Source organism: Aptenodytes forsteri, unplaced genomic scaffold, assembly GCF_000699145.1.
Source record: "Aptenodytes forsteri isolate BGI_AS27 unplaced genomic scaffold, ASM69914v1 Scaffold155, whole genome shotgun sequence".
Classification (NCBI taxonomy): Eukaryota; Metazoa; Chordata; class Aves; order Sphenisciformes; family Spheniscidae; genus Aptenodytes; species Aptenodytes forsteri.
In genome coordinates, this window is record NW_008794446.1 from 4,772,299 (window position 1) to 4,797,045 (window position 24,747).

Genomic DNA, 24,747 nt, shown 5'->3' on the forward strand with positions numbered 1-24,747 from the left:
CTAACATCTTCTGTATGGAAATCAGTTCAACTCTGAATGTGCCGAAATCTATGCAGTTGGGTGATTTACATATTAAGATTTATGATGAGCCAGGCACATGAACACCGATGAATTAAACAAACATCCAATTTCATAAACAGTCTGATTTTATGGATGGCATATGCAGTTCCCTTGGGGCTGTGAGTTTAAAAGGCTGATTTATGCCTTTGGAAAAGAGGACTCCCTGCTTTTTCATTTTGCTCTTCTTTTTCTGGAGACAAGGAGTTATCTTACCTTTTGCTTCTTCAGGTTCACTTCCAAATGAAGTCACTACCCAGTTAAAACACTGGGTTGAATTTTGAGACGCTGTGATGGAGGGCATTTACTGAGAAGCCGCTAAGACATCCTTCTGTCCCCAGATGGCTTTGTAGGGACAAAAATGGGGAGAGAAGAGTGCTGAAGAGAGGAGACCTCTGCCCCTCCAGAAGTGGGCTGTGTGATCCTGCTAGTCTGCTTTACCTCATGTAGACAATGACCTAATACATGTCCTTTTTACACAGAGGGTTTTCATTTTGTGCTACCTTTTGGCATAGGATGCCCTTTCTGAACCAGGACTCCCCTGTTTTGGCTGCCATACAGGCACACAACAAAAAGGTGACGGCTGCCTGAATAAGCTTCCCATCTAACACAAGGCAAGAAACAGAGGTATGGACAGGCAAAGAGTGCGAGTAAATGCATAGGTTCATGCTATTGGTCTTAGCATGCCATCACCAGCGGCAGGCTATACACTCACTTTTGCCACGTGGGATGCATAAACATTGGATATTCAGATAGTGGCTTGTGCCTCTCATTTTCCTCTTCTCTGCACATGCAGACCTACTCAGATGGAAGAAGTGTAGGCAGAAGAGTTGTGGGCTGCATATATCAGAAAATAGATTTGCACAGTTTTTATTCTTTGCAGACGTTCCTGCCCCTGTACTGCATCCCTGGAAATTATCCATCTTGGATAATGGATGGAATTAGATTAGAAACAAGACAAGCTGCAATTATTCACTGAGGACGAAATGGATAAACTGGTAAAATGGGGCCTGCAGCTGGGCCTGTCAGCGTCTGGTTTGTGTGCGTGCGGAGGAGTCGCAGAGGATTTTATCCTTGGCATTAGCTGTAATAGGATAAACATATTTTCTGTTTATTGTAATATAACCTTTTACCCACATTAAAAATCAATACTGAGCCATCATCTATCACAAAACGGCTGGTATCACTTATTCCAATAAGGTGCTATCCATGTGAAGTTCCTAAGTTGGAAAAAACTGTGATTGAAACAAAAATAACCTTTATCTTTGATGAGGAATAAAGAAACTACCTTAGGCCAGAGAACTGCATCAGGATGCTCACAATGCCTCTTCAGTGCCGTGGGATCCAGGGCAGGAACAAATGTCAGCCCACTCATTTTTTGGTCCAGGCTCAGCTCTTTTCCTAAGGAAGACCTTAAAGCTTTCCCTCACCACCAGGGTTTGCAAGTTCATTCCTGAAGTATACAAGCAAATGGGACAGTTTTAATTTGTTTAGGTGCTTGGTACCTCCCTTTAAATGATTTTCTATTTATTTAGGCATTTAGACACTGCTGAAAATCAGGCCATCAGATTAGTTTAAGGCCACGCAAGAGGTATGACAGAGCTGAGAACACAGATGCTGTTGGGAGGGGTATTGCACTGCTTTTCCTCTCACACGTGTTTACTTGTGAATGTGCTTATTGACACCGTGAGGTTTTGAATTCAGAGGTAAGGAGGGAAAGTGGGAAACTTCTGCTAATGAATGTTCATGCCTGATTTATTTCTTTTTTGTCTGTAGAATCCTTGGACTATTTTATTGTAAATATTTGATTTTATGCACAGTAATTGAGACTAAAGATTCGGCACAATGCTACACCCCTGAAACCGAAGAAGTTGGTTATCAAACTATGATGTTCTGCTGCAAAAAGACGACTAAAAAGAATGACATAAGTAGCTGTTCCTGGAGGCAAAACATGTAGTACAGTGCAGCTCATTACTTAGTAATGTAGCGCACGTACATGTGATTGTAATCCATCATTTTTACCACCACCTTCAACAGGATTATAGCCAACTTGTAGGGTCATACAGGTACCTGTAATCCTAGGCAGTAAGTTCCTTTCAGCTCAGGCCATCGCAAATCTGTCATTTGTGGTGTTCCATTTATGTTCTTTAGTTTATGAATGTGAATTATTTGATGGAAATGGTTTCAGTGCAAAGGTAACCAGGCGATGCTTTTGACTGAGTGCCAGCCAGCAGGTCAGGAAATCAGTTTTGCACTTCTTGCTGTTGATAGGTTTAGCTATGGGACTTTTTTTTAATGTCTCTTTTATGTCTCTGTATTGATACGAAATGTATATTCACATGAAGTTTCCAAACTCAGCCTTTGCCCTGTATATCCTTTGTACATGTACTTAAAGCATTTGAGTTGTCCCATTCACTTGAAGGTTAATCAGGTACATAATCAGGTGTGTATAATATTTACAGGGTGAGGGTTTAATTCTTAACAAGACTACAAAGGAAAGGCAATGCTAAGCATGATGGTTGTGACACAAAGTTGTTAAATGTTTCTTCTTTTATCTGCTGTTCAGGCCGTTGAGGCCACATGGATAGAACCCACTGTCTGTGCGGGCCTAAGAGGCTGCGCCATAGGTCTAATGCAGGATGCTCAGTACGGGAAAGCACCCATGTATAGTCAATGCAGTTTCTAAAGGGGAGGAAAGAGAAATAGAAAGAATAAAAAAAAACTGGTTTTCTTTCTGATTCTATTCCTTTCTCCCTCTGTTATGTTGCTATAGCATGTCAATGCCTTCTGCTGACGTGGAAATCAGCAGAAGTAGCCAAGACCTTCATGCGCTGTAGAAGGGGCGCTGTGCTCTGCTTTTTGGAATCAACCTTTTTTTCATTGGGAGTATTTCTAAGGCCAGATTTAGAGAGGTTGAAAGGCTGAAATAGTTGTCTATATTGAGCATCATTTTTATAATGGACTTTATCAAAGATTTTGTAGACTTCTAAATCTTTAATTTCTCAGAACTCCTCTTGAGGCTGGCATACTTCTCCCAGCTTCATAATGTCAGTGGAAATAACTTAAAAGAAAATCAGTCAAAGCAGTGAAGATAACTCATTGTTCAAAACATACGTTTTTGTTTTGCCAGTACTTCTCTTAAGAAATTTTTTGCTGAATTTTAGCATAGAAAAATAGTTGTCTATTTAAATTTCTTAAGTAACTTTTAAGGGTTTCACTTGGCTGACACTTCTTGGCCTTGCGTTAATCTTGGGATTGTTTCACAAGAGACCCAGGGAACACCCACTGATAACAATGTCAAACATTCAATGTATTTACTGAACGTTTCCACTTGCTTGATCATTAAGGCATGCTTTGAGTATGAGGTCACCCCCGATGTTGTGTAAGTGTAGAATTTATGGGGTGATTTGAACTATAGGGGAGTCCTGACATGTTTTTGGCAAATACCGTCAGATACCATGGACTGATGCCACTCAGAATTGTAGCTCTGGGATATAATCAGGTTCTAGCATGAACGTGTTGCATTAGAATTCAAATCCTCTGATTACAGAGAAGATGGGAAAAAGGTTATTTAAACAGGCCATACATACACTGTAGGAATCTTTTAACAGAACACATTTTCTTGTCTGTTAAAACAGGTGATTTAAATATTAAGTCTTTTAACAAGCAAAAATGAAAATGTAGTTTTAGAAAATCAGAGGAGAAAGCTTTACGTCAATGTAGCATGCAATCATTGTGCTCTCCTTTTGAATCCTGCATTTAAGTTGGAGGGGGCAGCGAAGGACCAAGTTAAGAAGGTAGCAGTGAGACCGATTCACCAGCAGCATGGGCTGTAACCGAGTCTGGGCTTCCTAAACTGTACTCCTGGTTTTGCCACCAACTTGCTAGGTAGCCTTGCAGAGCCTATTCAAGGCCTGTTTAAAACTCATTTAAATCATGACAAAATCTTCAGTTGGATTTTAGCACCTTTTAGATATAGCGATAATTACTTTGGCTGCCTTAATTTGCCACTTCTCTGCTTGTACTGTTGTGAGAATAACCTAAGACTTGGAGTCCTTGAATGAAACCAAATGGGAACAGGATCTGGATCTTTGCAGTTGCTGACTTTGTCACCTACCTGCTGCCTGACTTTGAGTTTTGTGACCCTGTTTCTCCTCCAGCCTCTTGTTTTGCATGTTTAAATTGCAAACTCCTTCAGACAAGGTCCATTTCTTACAAGACGTTTGTAGAGTCTGTTGTCTGTGGTTGTGTTGTAAGACAAAAAACTGGAGATGGCTGCCACTGGTGCTGGAGGTTTCAGCCATTCCCTCCCAGTTTGTCTAAAACATGTAAATAAAGCAATTCTGGTATTGTCCACATTTTAATCCTTTGCAAAGACATTAACCCTTTGACATTATAGAATCATAGAATCATAGAATCATTGAGGTTGGAAAAGACCTCTAAGATCATCGAGTCCAACCAGCATTAGTCCCACTAATTGGACTTTGTTTCAGTACCTGAACAATTTTTCCCTTAACATTTTAAAAATCATGTCGTTAGCTGGTTGCCAAGTATAAGAGACCACAGGTAAATGAACAGCATTTCAGTGTGGGTTCTGGAAGGAAATTCTCTACAGGTATTGACTTACACTGTATTTCTTCATCCCACCTATAATATGAAGGAAGGAGACAAAATAAAAAAAAAAAAACCCACAGAAAGAAGGAGAATAAAAGATAGAAGAAAGGACTGATTGTAGGAGTTTGAGTATACACTTGTCAGATAAAGACTAAACAAGACTAGCCAGGGTCTTTTATAGAGGAGGCATGACTGATACACAAAATATTAGATTTGACACATATTTTATAGGGATCCCTAGCAGAGAATGCACTGGAGGGTTTTAAGAAACAGTTCTGCTCTTGATATTCACGGAGCTCCACAGATTTTGGAAATGTGCTGTCTAGCCCTAGGAGTCCATCTCTTACAGAAAAGGCCTTTGAATAACGTGTTTCAGAATTTCCTGACCTGATCCCTGAAAGATTTTTCAATATTGCTTTTTAAAAATAACTTCATTTCATATACCCATTTACATGGGATAAATGGGCAAATACTGCGATCTACTTTCCTACCTTTTTTTTTTATTTAAAGTTTTACATTCCTATTGGGATTAGGACTATCGTATGACACAGAAAGGACATCACCATTTTCAGTGGAAAACAAAGTGCAAAGTCTTCTGACAAATAGCACAAAAATGGTTTTGCTTTTTAGGCAGACATCGCTCTCCAGATATCTGAAAGACTAAGATATTAGAGAAATGGGTGTATTAGTGTGGTGAAGCTGACATTATCAGGTGTTGTATATGAGAACTGTCATTTATGAGTTGTCACACAGCTGTTATTAAGAGACTATTCAGCAGAACACAGTACATCATAGTGACTGTCACTGCACTGGCTGCAATCACCAAACAACAAGGCATAGTTAAACAGAACATTTCTTTTGCTTTCAGGACAAATTACACTTACAGTTTATTTATGTGATGTATTAGTTGCATTTAGGCATCCCACGTAGCTGTTTCACGCTAGCTCTGGAGGTGCAGACCTGCGGCACGGTGCCTGCCAGGTGGGACAGGCGGCAGTCCAGCCTCCCGCAGCTGGCCAAGCCGGATGGTGAGCAGAGCCCTCTGCACTCCCCCAGCATGGCTGGAGGTGAGGAGGTGGGGGGTGCTGGCGCCCCAGCTCTGGTCCCGCTCTCTCCCCTGCCAGCAGTTTTGGAGGACAGGGTCTGGCAGCTCTAAGCAGTCTCCTGGCCCTGGCTCCGGGCAGGATGGGAATCCAGCAGCTTCCAGAGCTGCTCCTACCTTACTGCCTCCCCCCAGCCTCTGGAGCAGGGACCCTTAGAATCATAGAATCATAGAATCATTGAGGTTGGAAAAGACCTCTAAGATCATCGAGTCCAACCATCGACCCTTGCTGTCCTCCTTCCCTGCAGCATCTTATACACACTCAGGTGTCTCCCTCCAGGTACACACCACTTAGAGCAAATTGCAATTACTCCATGGGCTTCCCCACAGCTATAAGTATTTACACCTGGTATCAAAATGCACACAGATAAATGAAAGTTAGCCCTAGATTTAGGATTTGAACAGACACTACTTGAACCCCCACTAATGTCTTTAGGTCGCATAGTGCATTCAGACTGTTAAGCCTTGATCCTCTTTAATCTCTCCACGGGCTGAACTTCCATTGACTTTAACCTGCCCAGCCATATCCTTTAAAGTCAGCCTCCCCCAATTATTGCACCACGTGCAGCCCCGCTGGACCTCTAAATCTTTCAAGAGGTTTGTAATTTGGTGCATTCCCTAAGGAAGGTTTGGAAGGGGTCCAGGGAACAAGGCTAATTTAGGAGATGGGAGAATATGTCTTCTGAAGAAATGGCTCCAAGACCTTAACATGTTGGGCCGTGAAAAGGAGCAGGTGAGATAGGATTTAATTACAGTGTACAAGTACCTAAGGGGGCGAACACAGAACTAGGTCTGAATCTATAGCAAAAAGGTAAAATATGAGGTCATGGGCTGAAATTGAAGTGTATTTCTCTCAGCAGAAGGCTACTCTGTATATGTAATAATCTGGCAAACAAGGTAGTGGAAACCGGCAGTAGATGCAGCAACCTATTTATTACTGTTGCAGTGTGATCAGGTTGTCCTGCTGATGGTTCTTAGTCACAAATGGCCCTTTTTCTGTGTTGTTTGGTGTGTCAACCTACTATGCTATTTGGGGCAGAGGGGAAGGGGAGGTTCTTCAAAGCTGAGCTTCTGAGGGCTAAAAATAGAGAAAATATTTAAAAGCTAATGGTAAGAAATACGTAAATTTTTTTCATTAAATGCTTTGAAGGTTTATGTACATAGTATTGTAGTCTTGCAAAATGGCATGACTCCCTCTATGGCCTGGTGCTGCTGAAGAACACAGCAAATACTGTGCAATTCTGATGAACTTCTGGCGGGTGAAAAGTAAGGTTTCTGTGACATCGAAAATAGTAGTATGGTACTGGCATAAATGGGCATTCCACCTCATTCACCCTTTTCATGTTTATATAGTAGGGGAAAATAAAAGATCTAATTTGGAAGCTGAGTACAGCATGTGAAGCATGAACTTAGGCTCCCTTAAAAAAAAAAATACGGTGTCTCTCCAGTAATTTGCAATGGCTTGGTTTTAAGTTTTTTAATCAGTTTGTGCAGGAGATGGCCCAGTTTCAGCTGGTGCTTCTGACTCTGAAAAATATCAGGACACGTGGAGGCAACTGGGACATTGGTCTGCCCCTTTGCAAGCTGAGTAGCTTTGTTTTTACCCATTTCCAGTCGCTAAATCATCTACTAATGAAAAACTTGCTCAGAGAAAAGGTTAATGTGAGATTTACGTTGGACTTACGGGGCATCAATAAACAGGTTATTATTTTAGACGATCTACATTCGTGTTGCATGTTTCCTAAACAATGTTCAGAGTTGACTTATTTACTCCACCAGAAGTGCAAGAAAATAACAAGTAAGGCAGCAGGTCTTTCTGCCAATATCTGTGTGTACATTCTGCACTTTTTTTTTTTAATGGGAAACATCCTATTAACAAGTTAGATAGACTAATCCCAATTCAATAGCACCTGTAGATTAATTGGGGATGGCATATGCTTAGAACTGCTACGTCCTTCAAAGGTCCCTGCTGAAGTACTGAGACTTTGATTGCTTCCCATAGCACGTCAGAGCGCCGTGCTGGTCCCCTCTAGCAATGAAGATGCTCCTAGTTAAACCAAACGCTGCCAGGAGACCGCTTTGGGTCTCTCCTGGTCGAGTGTGTTTTTTGGCCTGGATAGTCCTGCTGAGATTCATCTGGGCAGCAAAGATAACCTATCTATAGTGATCATCCAATGCTCCTTCTGCTGTCCCTGGAGAGTGACAGACTCTTCTAACATGCAGCTCATTTTGAGGAAAACATTGAAAACTGGTCACGTGGACTGTGCCTCACGGGCCCTATTCCTAACCCTGGATTATGGAGTAAGTCTTGGGTGACTGGTTGGGCTCCTGGGGTCCTTTCATAAGTTATAGTTGCAACTTTACGAAAGATGTATCCCAGTTGCCAGATTTGTACCCACCCAAACTCAACTATTTTATCTTCTCCAGGGCTTTCCTTGCCACTTCTATCCCAAGGCAGCTTCAGTAAGTAAAATTGAGGCTGTCTTCTGCTGGTTTCAATCTTTTTCATCTGTATATCTTTAGACCAGTATCTATGACAGAGATAATGATCTTTAAAATGAGGTTAATAATCCTTCTCAATCAATTCTGCTAATTTATGTGAATTTTCTAGAGCAGAGACTATTTTCGCTAGGGTTTGGACTGGTGCACAGCAGAAATCATAGTTTATATCCTGCAAGAAATTTTAGCATTTTAAAATATATTTCACTGCAGCTCAGGATGGAAACAACTTTGCTAATTTCTTCAAAACAGGGATTCCTGAAAGAATTCATATTAAAAACTATTTTTTTTCCATAGTTTCAAATTTTTTGCTGTTATTTCAGAAAAAGCATTTTATCAATGCTGGTAAAATGCTTCCCTAAATTAATTCAAACATAAAAGAAGAACTAGAGTGTTTGACCTATTATAATGCCATACTACAGCATGTCAGAGTAGTGGTACACAAACATAAACTTACTTTTAACACTTCTAAATTTTTCCTACTTCAAAATAGGTGAGGGGTTTTTGTGGGAAACCATTTTGCTCACAGTTTAATGAAAAGAACCATTTTTTAAACAAAATGTCTTTGAGGAGCTTTAGTTTTGCCTCCATCGCATCTCCTCACATCTTTCCTCAGCTGAGTCTTCTAGCTATACTAAAAAACCTAATACTTTTTCTTTTATTTTGCAGCTCAGACTGATTAATTCCCTGGGTGCACTAGTCAATAAAATGAATAATGCAGCAATGACGTTTTTCACAAAAAGTTCAGAGTGCTGTGGATTGCTTTATTAGATGATATATCTCTAAGATCTAGTTATATTAATCAACTTTAAGAAAATACAACTAGACGGCACAGCTGTAAACATGCCAAACCAAGACTGTGTGAGCCTCAGCAGAAGACACACCTCAGCAATCTATTTTGCTCTGATTCAGTCAGTCATTCGGAGCAAACCACCAACTGGGTTTAATCCGTTGTTGTTGTTGTTGTTGCTCTTTGGTGTGGTATCATCTGAAGAACTGTCTTAAATTACTGCATTAAATAAGAGCAAAGTAGCTAATGGAGGAGAATCACATCTCTGACCAAGAGATTTCTCATGGAAGAAATTCTAGATTCAGTTATTACAGTGAACAGTTCCCTTTGCCTGTACAGCTTATTTCACTCAGAAAATTGTTTTAAGTTATGCTAGCAAAAGAAGTTTGTTGAGGACTTATTTTGCCAAAACAAGCTGCATCTGTCTGGAGAGAAGTTTTCCAGGATTATTATTTTTTTTAAGAGTAAACATGGTGACAGACTGAGAACTGCTTCACAAAATGCGCTGGGGATAAAAATCAATCCTGTTTCTAGTAACACATTACTTAAGATGAAGTGTAAAATGCACAGGCTTTTGTCTTTAAATTTGATGTAAAATTTAATTCCAGAAGTTGTGCAAAATGTTCTAAAAATTATATACACATCTCTCTTCTCTTGTTTCCTACATGGTCTTTCCCTCATGTTTATGATAGAGTATATATATTTTTTTAGTACTTTATGGAATCTTGGAAAAGAGGCACAAACATGGAAAATGGCCTTGAGTAGCTGGAATTATCATCATTTGAATGAACCGGTTTTAATTATTTCTGGCTGAGAATAAATGGTTCTTTAATCTTCAAAATAGACTGAAAATCCACTTAGAAGAAACAACAATACCAAGCGCACAATAGAAAACTGTGGGGTTGCATTGACCTGTCAACACTTTAAAAATACTTACTTTAGATGGCTGAAGTAGTTTGGATGAGTAAAACAATTCAAATCTCCCCTCAGTCAAACTTCTCTAAAGAAAGCGTAAGACTGGCAACTAGCTAAGTGGTCTTCCAACAAGATCACCGAAAGTATTTTCACCTCTATTTTTTAATTATCCTTTGTTTCTTGCTTCCACCTGAATTTAGGTGGCAAAAAGCTCCACAACATCGTAATGTCTTTTTAGTACTGAGACACAACTCAGTAATGGTTTTATGCTTTTTTAAAATGCTTTTTAATGCTTTTTAAAAATGATCCCTGATGTGACTGTATAATTAGCATTCTGTGATGTATCAGTATTTCTACAGCCTTCAACCAGCCTCATGAGCCTCTGGGGGCTGGCTGGCCAATATATGTGTTTATATATGCTCATCACGATCCGCCTTCTGTACGGTTGTTTGTGCTTTCCGTAGTTATTTGTGTCGTGTCATGTTCAGAGGTATAGGCTGTGAGTTCCTTGAGCGGGGACTCATTCCTGTGAATTTACTGCACTTTGCACAGTAAAGAACTGATTCTTTATAAGGCGCCCTGGCTCTACCACAATATAAATAACTTTTTTTTATATTGGCACAACTCCTTTGAGTCAAAAGAGGAGTCACGGAAAGAGGCAGTGAAGAAGCAGAGATTTCATCACTTTAAAATCATGGGTTTTGAAGCATGTCTTTCTGTAAGATGTTATCCAGAGAAAGCAAGAATTATATTTTGAGAATTCTAGTGATCTTTTTTAATCCCCTGCTATTAAACACATTCTGGATCTTTCAAGGTATTGACATAGCGGCACAAAAAATCCCGCCTTAGGCCACATTTTCTAAACCACAGATCCAACTGCAGATATGATGCTTTTAGTAAATTGACAGACGAGCTGTAAGAGTGGTTTAGATGATTCATATTATTCCTCTGGGCAGAGACCCAACTCTTCTCTGAGTCAGCTTTGGTGTTCCCTTATCAGGAGGCAGAGCACTATTAGAAAACACCATTTTGGGGCTAAAGCAACTCTTCTGTTGTAAGAGCCCTCTGGCACTGACAAATTTTTAGCTCCCTTTAATAGAGAAGCTCCCTATGTATGCCAGCTAAATCCAAAGTGCTGCTTGTGAGTCGTCTTTGCATCATATCGTCATTTCTGAATTTTTGCTTTAAGATGACTTTTTACTTTTCCGCTTTTATCTCACTACATTTTAGCTGTTAGTACTGAAATTCAGTGATTTTACCAGGCTGTGGAGAAATATGCTTCCAGTATTTTACTGTTACTTTTTTGATCTTTTTCTGCAGTTTCTTTCTTGTCCAGATGTAGTATCTTTTTGTTGTGATTGTATGCACACTGACTAACTCAGCTTCTACATATCCTCCCTTTTGACCCCCAGCTTTATCATTGCTGCCTATATGTTGGCTTCTGTTCTGGTTTAAGTCTAAAAATGGACCTGCCGGCTTGCCTGGTATGGAAGCTCAGGCCCGGTTACCAAAAAGACTGGAGGCCAGCAGCAACCGGCGCTTTGGCCCACTCACAGTCCCATAAAAGCGTGGGAGCCTGGGCTGTTGCATTCCCCTCCACACCCTCCTGACCCATCCCATGGCAAGACCCTCATGGTGACTTATGCTTAGGACCCCAGGCTGTAAAGCAGGACCTGTTCCTGGGAACAGATTTTTCTGCTTGCTGGCATTTATGGTAGATGGATCCATTAACCCAGAAGAGATGATGCTCTAATGGAAGCAGCAGAAGAGGCTTCTCATTGATTGCCCAGGAGCTGGAACATTTGCTTCTAGACCCTCAATCTGAAACACTGCTCCTACTTTTCAGGAAAGGCCATCAGCCATCAGCCTGCAACATAATCTGGCATGGCACAGTTCTCCTGCCAGCACCAAACACCCTGCTGAAAGGGAGATGAGGTTTACAGGGCAAAAGCTGGCAAGCAAGATGGTACTGGGGTCTTTGGCCTGTTGTGAGAGGAACTTCCCTGGGAAGGGGAAGTCCCAGGCCCTGCTCCTTGCTCCCACTTATTTAATTTTTGCAGTTTATTTGTGACACTGAGATTCAAAGTCTTTCTAAGCAGGGCTCAGTTATGGCTCCACATGTAACTACAGAGTATGAGCTCACCCATTCTCTGACCAGTGCCAGTAAGATGTCAGATCACTCAGAGTAACATATAGCTTAAAAATACCAACCTTCACCCTAAATCTAAAGCATTTCCAGCTCACTGGAAAAGCGAGCCTTCATTTCCATCCGTCAGCCCTCCCCAAATCCCTCTCTCACTGTACTAGACAATTCTGCTCCTCAGGTCCTTTCCTTTAACCTTTATCCTCACTTTACAACTCAAGATACAGACACAAAAGGCCTAATACCAGATGCGTTGTTCATGTACAATAAGCTTACAAATGCACGCTTGAGGCACCACCAGAGTCAGACAACTTGGCTTGCCAGAAGGCAGAGCTGCCTGGGCTTCCTCCTCCCTGCCTGCAGGCTGCCCTGAGAGAGGTGCTTCTAGAGCCGATGGGAGGTCATGGACCGTGCAGTGGGGCAGCTCTCTCTTGCCTGCCCAACCAAGGCTACAGGGACAGTCGTGTCCCTGTTTGCAAGGTATCATTCACTGCAGACCATCCATCAGAAGACGGGGTGCATCAGGAGTGCCAACATGTTTGGCATAGGTAGGACAAATGGGCATGCAAGGGAATGTGAAGGGGGAAATAAGTGGGAATGGGCAGAGAAGTCTCTGGCAGAGGACAAGCCTTGGTCAGATGGAGCTGAACAACTAGATTTTGTTGAGGGCGACTTTGGGAAGAGTTGGAATTAGTTATTTTTGTGTTTCAACCTCTCTCTTTTTTATTCTGACTCCATGATTTTTCATATCCCTGTAGCAGACAGACATCTGGTTACATGCCTAACTGCCATAACCCTTTCTACCATAATAGCTTCACCTTTCTGGCCTTTAACCTTCCCTTCAACAGAGACCATTATTGCTGTTAGGTAGAGGTGGGGTAGAAAAGTACAGCTTAATAATGGTGATCATACAGAAAAAACTTTCCAGAGGCTGCAAAGAACTGATAGAAAAGGTATACAAATCCTATGGCTCACTATCTTCTACTAGCCTACGAAACAGAAGTTTTTGATAAGTTGACATGATGTGTTACTGAATAATGGCTGCATTTATTCTCTTCCTCTCCAAACAGTCCCTTTAAAAGTCTCTTTTTTATTCTCAAGATGTGAAATTACTTTGATAGCAGGAAGACAGTTGCAATTCCTGCTTCAGCTAACTTTGTTAGATACTAAGCTGTGATATCTTCAGCCCAGTAATGTTTATAGACCTCAGTCCCTTCCAGGATTCAGTACATGCCTACCTGTAATGTCTACAGTGCTCTAGCTTGTAGAAAAACAATATTGCAAGAGAGGGAAAGCTAATGTTTAGCAAATATCAGAAGAAATGACAGCATAAATTAAGCTCTAAAACCAGATGTTCATTTCAATGTAGCAGGCTATTTGAACTTATTCTGCAAGATCGATATTTTTAGATTCGCTGAATTTCTAGAGGCAATGTTTTCAATTTGAAAGGTTTTTAGCCTGGGTGAGAGGTGAAGAATATCAAGGGAGATGCAGAGGAGCCAAAGAAGAGGCTTCAAAACCAGCACATTGGAAAACCTCGAGTTGTTTTAACTCCAAAGAACACTCGGTTTTACAGCACACCTACCATACAATGCTTCATCTTTCACCCGTAATTCAGTTTCTGAAGGTGTTTGCCTTCTCTCTCTGCATCACTAGTTGTCAGTTTATCTCTGCTGTCCCAGCCAGTTCCCCAGGCCAGAGACAGTTCTGTCTGTCAGGTGCTCCTTCAAGGGATTTCTAAGCTCTTCTGCACTTTTATGGGGAGTGATTTGTCACATATCTTTTGGGAGAGGAAAAAAATTGAATGCATTTAATTCAGCCTCGGCCACTGTTCCTGGTTAAATGTAGAAGTACCTTGTGTTTAGAAATTCCTAAGTGTCATACTAGCTGTTACAGGGTAAGAGGCACTCAGAGCATTGCTGAATTTGTAACAACAGGCATGCAAATATGTGACTGCTTATCTTCAGTTGTCTTACTTCTGTTTAGCGTAAATGTGCTAATGGAGCACACCCCATACAGAAGATGCTGCACAAAATAAAGCTATAAAGTCTTCTTGAAGCAAATGGAAGAGGAAAATTTTGAAAATCTTGAAATTGGCGTCATTTTATGTCTTTAATTACCTGGTGAAATACCCATCAGAGTAAATGGAAATCTTGCCACACAAATGTTAATTTGAGAAAAAATGGTGTGTGGTAAAGAACATTTAGACTGGGCAGTATGTAACTAGTTGCCACTGCCATCTGTGAATATAGTACACACATTTGAGGGAACCTTCCCAGTTGGCTTTTCAATACTAGTTACCCCTTAAAATACAACCTTCTCAGTATGGTGGGTGTTTCTACAGTAGCATTTAAACTGTCTCAGAAGTAGTGCTTCAATATGCAGTATTTGACTGACACCACTACATAAAAACTCTCCCAAAGCAAATCCTGGAAGTTAGTAGGCCAGCGTTTTATCTTACTTGCATAGGTGGAGGTTCACAACTGAAAGAGTCATTTTGGACACCCAGAACAATGACAGTCTTCAGCCTGGAGGTTGGTTGGTGCAACTTAATGGTGGACATTGCTGTTCTTCAGTGTTTCTGTGTTGTATAGGGAAATGGAGAGTGGTGAGGGAGCTTTGTAGCGGTAAACACATAGCAGGTAAACTCACTGGCACTCCACATCTTGCTCTGAGAAAAGGAAACTCAACAATATCTCAGGTAGAAGCTCGTAAAAACCTTCTACTTGCCTGTACCCTCAATGGTATGGTGTTTGTTTAGGATACTTTCAAATATCTTTGGAATTGTTTATGTAAGTTAACATTTCTTTACTTAACTGAAGGTTATCTATGACAAGAATTCACTAAAAATGTGATGCCGCCAGGTAGGTACCGTATTAAAATTAAAGGGAAACTTAGCCTTTTGCACAATTACACAAATACACATAAATATCTCACACAGAAGCGTGCTAAAACAACACTAATTACTTATCACAGCACGTAGTCAAAAATTAGCATGTCTTGTTTTACCATCGCCCTTCCTATATTGATACCTCCTTGGTCGCCTGTCTCATGTGCAGGGTGAAGCAGGAAACCACAGGCTACAAAACTGTAGGATCACATAATTAAAAACTATATTATAATATACATTTTCAATGGGAACAAGATGAAGGTGTGTAAGCAACTCTTGGTCTCGTACTTGTCAATCTCTCACTGCAATGGGAACTCCGAGTAATCTAAAATCACAGCCCTCCTGCTGATCTAAAGGGATGATGACAGTGGTGCATTATAACAATGGAATACCTCCCAGACTCGCTAATAAGCAGAGTTCTTGTGTGAGTATTTGCATATGTGCCAATATTCTGTAAGTTGTGAATATAAGCAATTTAAGGGAGGTGTTATAATTTTCTGTATATCTGTCCACAATCTGACCCTGACCAAGGTAGTTAATTTTCATCTGCTGGGGCAACAGAAATTTTAAATAAATACAAATCCTCATTCGCCCTTTTATTTCTTAGTGTGCAACCTATTTCCTGAGCTCAGAGTATGGTTGTTCCAGGGCTTGTTGAAGCCCTGAGGATGTAAGTTTTTGGGAAGTGGCACAGCTAATTTCCCACTTACCGCAATTGTTTTGCTGTTTCCTACACGGCGCTCTATTTTTCCTGAGAAAGCCTGCGAGTAACTCCACTTTTCACTGCTTTTGGGCATCATCTTGCAAAGCAGGGCTTGACTAAAGCAATGGCTAACAATACAGAGTGCCTTTGTGGCTGCAGGCACTGTCACATGTTCGCACAACTTGCGGTGACGAAAGATGAACAAGGCCGACTCCATGTTCCCCCACCACCAAAAAGCACGAACAGTGTTCCTTTACTGCAGTTTAAAGAAAGAGAGAGGTGGCAGCGAGAAACCTGTCAGCAGTAAGTGCCCTGGTGCGGGTAGCCGGAGGCGGTGACGTTGCTCATTTCTTGTCCCTGCCACTCTTCCCGGCGCGGGTGGTTTGCAATTTGTGCCTGGCTGAAGTGTACAGGGAAGGCCGTATTTCATACAGCTGCTTCGCCCTGTCATCGCTTTGGCTCAGGGAGCCAAGATTGCATTAGTTACAGCCTCTTACGATTTTTAAGCTTAAGAATAGTGGGGACTAAAACATGTTTTAAAAAACAGCCAGAGAGAGCTTAATGTTTTGAAATCAGAATGTTTATCATTACACAAATGATCCCTTTGGAGAGGCACACTTTAGAAGTGGCTGATCTTTTACAAAAGGAGAGGCCCACGGCTTTTTGAAGATCAAGCCCTCTTAAGATATTTTGTGATGAAAATACCACAGACTTTGGCCTTAAACTATATGGAGCATTAGGGTAGTGATAGGAAGGGAAAGGAAGCTAATGAAACTGTCAAATATTCATATTTACTTGTTTTTCTGCTTTTTAACTAAAAATTACCAATGTGGTGATTATTCCTCATTGTTAAAAAAGATTCTATGTCTAGCATGACAAGTATACGCCAACACTTTAGCCTGGTATGTTTTAGAGTGACTGAGTTTTATACCCATGAAAAACTCATACTATGATAGCGCAGGCATCCTGAACCATAACAGAGTCTCTATAAAAGTACGTGCAAGATGCACAAATGAACACGCTGGCATTTTTAATGAATGAAGACTGAAACTGAATTTCTGGAGCTTCTAAAGCACAGTCAAGGCAACCAGTCTTTTTCTTGTCTCAAGGCAAAAAAACTGACTAATTTTGCTCCTCTCTGATATCTGAATTAATGACTCATCTGCAGCACTCTGAAGGAATGCTTCTTACATTAACACAACACACTTTGTGCTTGTAAGAGAGAGGATGAAAGATACCATCTACCTCAGAGGTTAATATATTTGAACAGAGCTGCAGAAGCCCTTGGCTAGAGAGAGGAGAGTGTTGACCGTTTGATCGAATGCTTGTATACTGCATAGAACCTAGAAATAACCATTCTGCTTGTTTAAAGGGCTCTGTTACAGAGTTTGCATCCATACTGTGTTTCCATAGGAATCAGATTAATTGAATTTCATGTTGGGTGTGAGCTTCATCCTGCCAGGCAACGGACATCCCCTTTGAATAAGATTTCTACTTACCTTTTGTTTTTGTTTATTAAAGGTTGGAAAGATATGGCTTACGTAGGAAAGGAAAGCTAGAAAAAGTTAAGAAATACATTTCCTGCACTTTTGCTTCATATACCTTTTAGTCTGCATATAAAGTGAGAGTTTCAGATACTTTTCTCTACTCCAAATTTATTTCTGGAAAAAAATATCCAGCTCATTCTTTATTTGTGGACTATGCTTCAGGTTTGGTAGACACTTTAAAATTTCTAGCAGCATCCACTGGTGGATTGCACAGTTTTTCATGATGGGGTGGTTATTTGCCGCTTCATTCCACAAAGTCATGTGGAAATGCCCAAAGCAGTTTTATTCTGCATAGAGGAAAGACGTCACGGGTAGAGAAAATCTGAGGAAGCCTCACAGGAGAAATTTATACTATAAGAAACCAAACTTCTGGAGGATCCAGAGAAGAGCTTCAAAAATGACCTCTGAACTTGACATACATTTACTGAAGGTGCCATGTAAAGATCTCTCGAGTTAACTCTTTGGATACCCCAAGAAAGGTGTATCGCAGCAGTATGCCTCAGCTCCACTGCTTTATTATTTGTGAGACCTAAGCTAGTAAGCTTAAAGCTAGTTTAGCTATTTTTAGAGTACATTTGTTACACCATTTGAAATGTGTAGTTGTTTGAGTTTATCCAAAAAGGAGAGCTGTTATTTGATAAAAAGTCTAGAAAGACCCCTTCTATGGGGAAAAGATCATCTGATACCATAACTCTAATTTAGCAAATGCAACAAGAAATCTCAGTAAGTAGAAATGTGGAATTTAAGAACTGAAACTGGAAAACAGATGAGAGTAACTAATTATTGGAAGCTCTCAAAAGGGAGGAGAAGAATAACCGAAAAGCAGAAAGGCAAACAGGGAATTTGTTCAAAATAGCTATTCAGGCCTCAAATATGCACCATGGCTTAAGAAACACTTCCTTCTGTACATAAATAAAACTTTGGACATCTCTAAAGCAGCTGTCACTAAAATATTGCTGAGTGGTTTGACTTTGCCTGGTATATCTGGGGAAAAAAAACCCATAAACTTACCCAAAAAAAGAAGAATTCAAAAGAACTGTGAGTTTCTGTCAAATTATTTCATTACTTAATAATACAAAAAAAAAAAAAAATCACATGGGGAAGCAAGAGATAGAAAGGTTAAAACTATTGAAATACTCAATCTGAATGCTTTATATTTGAACACTTCTTTTTTCTGAAAGCTCTGAAAAATTAAATAGATTAATCAAAAGGAGTAAATATCCCCCACCATAAATTAATTTCTTTTTTTTTCAGATTAAACACAAATGCATTGGGTCATCCATCAAAAATATGTTGGTTTTGAGGGAAGAGTGCTTTTACCAAAAAATATTACTTGACCAAAACTAATTGAGCAGGATTCACCTTGGCCTTATCACACATACAGATAGGGATCACAGGAGGTTCCTCCAAAATAACTTTTGCTCTCTCTGAAATAACTTATCTTCATTGCGGCTGACACAGTCCTCCCTTGCTGCCATTTATATCTCATGCACCCAGCAGGTCTTGAGAGGAGGAGTCTGCCCTCCTGCATGGCCTTTGTAGTAATAAGCATTTATTGCAGGGGTCACCATCTCTTTAGCATTCATTACAGACACCGATTAGAGAGGGTGATAAAGACATTGCTGGAGTCCAAAGCCCATCGTGGAATGAAAAACAAAAATGCATGCAAAGTAGCATTTTAAATGGATGCACCTATTTACTGCTGCTATTTTCATACAGATGGTTTAGTGATATTAGATTCAGAAGGTGTAGCAGAGGCTTAATTTGCTGCAGTTCTGGTCTAATAGGTATAAAGACACCAGAGGATTCTGAAATACTGAACTCAGAGGAGTTCTGACAAACCTTTGTACTCATAATAACAAGAGCTAGTGTGAGCTTATACAATTTAAAACTAATTGCCCAGCCAACATCCTCATTACCATATTGATGCAGTTCATAAATCAAAGCCCTGCCTATTCAAGCTGTTTACCAGTCTTGCATTAAGCAGTGTATTTCAACTGAGAAATGTAGTGTGTTGCCAAAACACTGCAGAAACTTTAAAAGACTGATAGGAGTGCAAACCTGGGGAGCCAAAATGCCACAAACTGATTTAATACACATGGTACTAAAGGACTTGTTCTTGTTTGTTTTCTGAGTGTGCTCCGATTTAGCCTTGAAACTTTCCATAATAACGTACTGCAGCACAGATACAGGTCCTTACACAGCAGAGAGCCGATGGCAATTTTGATCAATTTGGCTTCCTACAGGAGTTTCTTTGCTTAACCAGGAGACTCATATTTTTTTTAAGCAATACAGTACTTATGCCAGCTGAATTTAGGTGCATACATTAAGAACATAGTCTTTTTACACAGGCAAAGGAGACGTTGAGGCTCTTACCTAAGAATCCTAAATTAGTCACCCAAATTAGGTGCCTGAAGTTAAATTCTTTGAATAGCCTACTAAGTAAACTGAAGGTACAATTCATTTACCTAAACAAGTGCCTACCTGCAGGTGCCTAGCAGTGCCCTTTGAGATACCCTACCGTCCTATGACATCCACACAGTAGACATGTCAAAGGAGTTGGAGGAGATTCACACCTCTGAGCTGGCAGCTGAAGGCCAGGTGGGGTAGTCTAGGATGTCTCACAGGGCACTAGAAGCCTATGTTTAAGCAGTTGAATTTTTCCCTATTTTTTCTTCAGACATTCAGTGAACTGGTTTAGGTACCAGAAACAGCCCAGTTTTGTAAGCAGGATTAATAAACTTGTGCAGGGTTCAGCAGCTACCACGGTCCAGCTGCTTCCAGCTCCCGGGCTGGCTGGTTTCGGACTAGCTGGTAATTTCTACAGAGGCTTGAGCCTGTTCTTATCCCAAACACGACTGTCCTGTGAGTTATTTTTCTGTTTATACTTTGCTCAGAAAACAGCAAAAGAAATATATTTTCATTGTGGTTTCTCATGAGCTGAGCGCAGTAGATCTTGGCAGCTGCTGGGAAGCCTCTCCCCCTGTGCCAGCCTTTCACCCCTGTGGTGGGCACGGCCACAGATTGCAAGGACGGAGAAAGCTGAAGCAAGAGTCAAGGCATGGAAGCGACTTTGAAGAGTAGGATCAGGCCTTGAAATTTAACTTGCTGGTGTGAGGGAAGCTTGAAGCAAAAGCAGGGCACTAAAGAGTTACTGAAGGTTGTTGGAGCTGTTGGGGGAATTTAATAGATTCTGGGAAAATCAAGGGCTTGGGGGGTGTATGGTTTGGTTAAGATCATTGGTTTATCCCTGTTTAAGAGAACCCAGTTCAGGGGGAAAAGGGTGGACATTTCTAATGAAATGCAACTCTTCTCTATAAATAGAATTAGCAAGAAGAGTTCAGCCTATTAAAGTAAGTGCTGATCCTCCGTCATGATGCCTGTTGAAGCCTCTGTCTCTTCTGTTCTTTATGTAAATTCAATCATGACAATTAGTAAATCAAACAAAACAATTTTTATGGATGGAAGATGAAATGTGATTAAGACATGTCTTCGTGTGATAAAGAAACTTTGATTCCTGCTTACATCTCTTCTACTGGCTGTGTGGTCACAGTAGACGCAAGCGTCCAATTCCTTATATGCAGACGGTGGATAATAATGATTATAAGTGAAATTAATATGAATTGATACCTTCTCTGCCTTCTCATGAAGGCACCCAAGGCAGTGATATGTTTTCCTTCTTCAAAGAAGGAAATAACTTTAAAGAACTTAATTTCTTCCATTTTTAAGGAATTATGAACCATACAATAAACACAGATCTATACCAGTCTCTGCCCCTATGAAGTGCCAAAAGAACTGCCTTTGTCCAGTGTCTTTAGCTGCTGGTGGGTGTCACAGGTTCAGCAGAGATTTTTCAGAGGGATGCATGCAATTTTGGAAGCCACCCAAAGTGGGCTACATGAGCTTGAAAAAAAGTAAAGATGTGAATATGACCCTTAAGCCGTCCATCTTAATCTAGATATGCTCTAATATGAGAAAATTGTTTCTTCCAGCCTCTTTCCTCTTGTGCAAAATGAAGATTAATTTCCAACCAGTCCATTGAGCATCCCTTGAACATATGTAATGGAATTCACTTTACAGGCTGAAGAAACAGTGGTAGTATTTAAACTGGAGGGAGAAGCAGCTCGTACCTGTGTGTCTTTGCTTGCAGAAAGGCTGTTTCCTGACTTTGGTTTGGACTGGCTGCTTAGATGAAGAGCTAGGATCTTACCAATGCCAAGATCCTCAACTTAAAGGGAGACGGAATTTTTTTTTTCCCTATGTGGTTTATCCAGTGTTATTTTAAAAATATTTATTAGGTGTTGGCTTTTTTTGGGGGCTCTGTTTATGAACAGTGTCTGTGTATGACTGGCTGCTCCTCCTGTTTCATATTGATTGCACCGTTCATATAAAAACAAAGCCAAAGTATTCTAGGGCAATATATAAAAAAATTCTGGTTTTCATTTAATACCACAGATTTTAGATAAATGCATATGCACACACACACACCCCTTTCACCCCTTCTTTCCCATGAGTATTAGAATTTTCAGCAACTTCACATCAGGTTTAATTTCTCAAGTAGTTCAGACTGTAATCTTAAATCACTTGAAATTGCCTTCTAAAAGCATGTAGTCAAACAACCTCAGGCCAATACCTCATCAGGAGCTTGATGCTGCATTTCATAGGTGCAAGACAAAATACGTGAGGCAGAACAGGGAATACAAAAGCAATACATTGAATGCAATGCTAAAAGAAGCCTAATGGCAGAAGGAAAGCCAGATCTTATTCTTTAAAGATGTTAATCTTTAAAGATTCATGTTCTCAGAGACATGCTGAAAGACATATATCCTCAGTTCCCCATTCATATCTGACTCCTTTTCGGTATCTTCTTTTGAGAGGATGCAATCAGGTATGCAAGTATGAGGGTTTTCCAAGTGTGAAGAACCATGTCTAGTCCTTCGCTTTACTGGTGCTCACACATTCCTGCTGTTTGATTTTGCTCATGATCGTAACCACACTATTCATGGGCTGCACAGAGCAGAATGATTTGCAAAGTCAAGGCCCACTTTATGTAAACTAACTAGGACTAAACATTGCCCATGGATTTAAGTTCTCAGAAATGGCAATAGTTGTATTACAGAGGGTATTTTCTCACCTTATTTGCAATTAAACCACTGTTCCCACATGATGGTAAGGTGACAATGACAGTGCTGTTGAGAATGCTGTTTTAGACCGAAACACAATTGAGTCAGCACACTGGCAGGATGTTAGTGCCTTGGCTGGATTAAACTCAACCTCAGGCTTAGCTAATCACTCAAAATCTGTCAATGATCCCTCCTGGAGCAGAGTCTTTCCCTCCTATATACTGCAAGTAGGTCCAGCTGTAAATAAATTGCTGACACAGCTGCGTTAGTTTTGGTGGTTGGAAAACAGCACATCTGTGACCAACAGTTGCACCTAAGACAAACATGAATGTAAGCACAGTTAAATTAGCAAAGTGTCTCTTTATCATTGTAGTTTATTGCATTTGAGAAGATATTTTACTTCCCTTGGCAATGTAAGATGAGCTTCTGCCACGGTGGAGGTGGGGACAGACATGGCAAAGCTAAAGGAGAGGCTTGGTAGTACAGCTGTCCTGGGATAATAAACACTTCTAAGTTGAGACAAGCCTCACTAAACTGTCATATAAAGTAATTCCTGTAAAATGGTTGCCTCAAGATGTGGCTTCATTTGCTGAGTGACTCATTCATAAATATGCCAAATTCTTTGCTGACTAAAATACTGTTTAACTTCAGCGAAGGCAATCAGGTGCATGAGGTGCAAGAGAAATCAGCACCTAAGTGCCGCCTCCCACACTCACTGAAGTGAGTCAGGAGGGACGTAGATTTGGCAGCATCTGTGCCAAATATCTGTGCCTGGATATCTCAAGATGAAAAATGTAATCTACTACTACTAGCATGCAGGATCCATTACATGAGCAGAAGGTTATTGCAGCTTTTCCATTTTTGCTGTTTGCTCTAATCAAAAGCAATACAGAAAAACACTTCCAAAATTAAACTATAACTCAGTCTTCTCACCCCATATTTCCAATGACAATTCATCCTTTTCCTTTCCAGACTAGATTTGCAAATAACTGATTTATAATCGCATTCAGAATCTCACATGTCCAGTAACCTACTCTATAGCTACACTTTGCAGCGTATGCAGAAGTCTGTCTGCAAGCTATGATCCTACTAATATATGTAAAAGGGAAGACTCGTGAAGCCTTGGCAGCAAATGTAGGTCTTGAAGAAACACAGGCAAAGAGTAATTAGAATTTGCAAGTGACATGGAGAGCTAATTTTGGTATTCCTTTATACTGGCTTTATACTACATCAAAAGGCATTTCACAGCCTACCTTTTCAAAACCTGACAGCATCCAAAGTCAAGTGTGTGCAGTGGGAACCTGACTCCAGGTGCTCCAGGTGATAAAGCAAAGCACAATGTTAAGGTCTGGCATAACGTGAAGAATGAGGTCACACTGTATTTTTAGAAGTGCCTGGTGTTCCTGTGAAGCATGTTCTCACTCTCTCTTTTTGTTTTTTTTCTTCCCTCTCCTTTTTTTCTGTCTTTTTCTGTGAATAATTTGGCCAGTGCTTGCAGAAGGCTGTTTTCGCCCCAGGGATTCTCACACATACTTCTGTTGACAGAGTTCTTATGCAGCAAGCAAGCTGAAATGCCTTTTGTTAAGGATCTGCTCACTTCTTTTTCTGTTCTGCCCCAACGCTTGGAGGATCTTTTGGCTACTAACTGAGTTCCTGTTGTTACGCTTATGGAAATTAACTGAATTGAAAAATATGGGGTTACCTTGCAAAACAGGTAAAATTATCATCAGGAAAAAAAATCCTAATCTCCTAATTTGCTCTTAGTCTGTGTGTCTCACATTCTCTTAGCTTGTTTGCCTAATTTTTCATGGGAAGATTGTTTAAGTCAATAGGAAATATTAAGCAAAGTCATTGTGAAAGGGAAACAAATGTGTTAGGGGCTGAGGGGTTACTCGTTATTTTAGATGAGTGGTGTACTGTTCCAGCCAAGATCAGGACTTGATTTGCTGGTTTACTATGTCAGTTCAAGTTTAAATTGAATTTAAAGAAATAAGAAAATTCCACACATTCACATGCTCTGTAATGCCAAAATACATAATGGGTATTGAAAGGCACTAATTAAAGCAATGTTTGAAAAGTTAGTTTAGGTGACTTGCTATTATAGTAACCCTGTGAAATAAAGCATAATCATTTGCCCCAGAAGACAATTCTCCTTGTATTGACTCAAGAAAATATAAATGAGTCTATGAATATTAAATTCTCTATAAAGTCCTCCTGTTTAATGGTTAAGCTTAATATATGCCTTTTGTGTGATCTTTCTGCAAAATTTGGTGAGTTTTAATACAAATTTTAGTTGTCTGAGCAAAGGAAAATCAAGCCAATAGAGCATGATACACAAAAATTTATCTGTGCGTCTGCACATAC

The 24,747-nt window shown here is 40.3% G+C and overlaps 2 protein-coding genes across 2 annotated transcripts in view; one reads left to right on the top strand and one right to left on the bottom strand.

Annotated features, from left to right (window-relative positions):
• The window catches only part of RFC3 (replication factor C subunit 3), an 85,536-nt gene extending 69,606 nt beyond the window's left edge, over window positions 1-15,930 (bottom strand). Inside the window, exon 1 of the mRNA XM_009290269.2 lies at window positions 15,721-15,930. Coding sequence (XP_009288544.1) covers window positions 15,721-15,930 — 210 coding nt within the window. The remainder of the gene's footprint in view (window positions 1-15,720) is intronic.
• Window positions 1-24,747, top strand: part of STARD13 (StAR related lipid transfer domain containing 13) — a 303,961-nt gene that overhangs the window by 19,589 nt on the left and 259,625 nt on the right. The window lies entirely within an intron of this gene.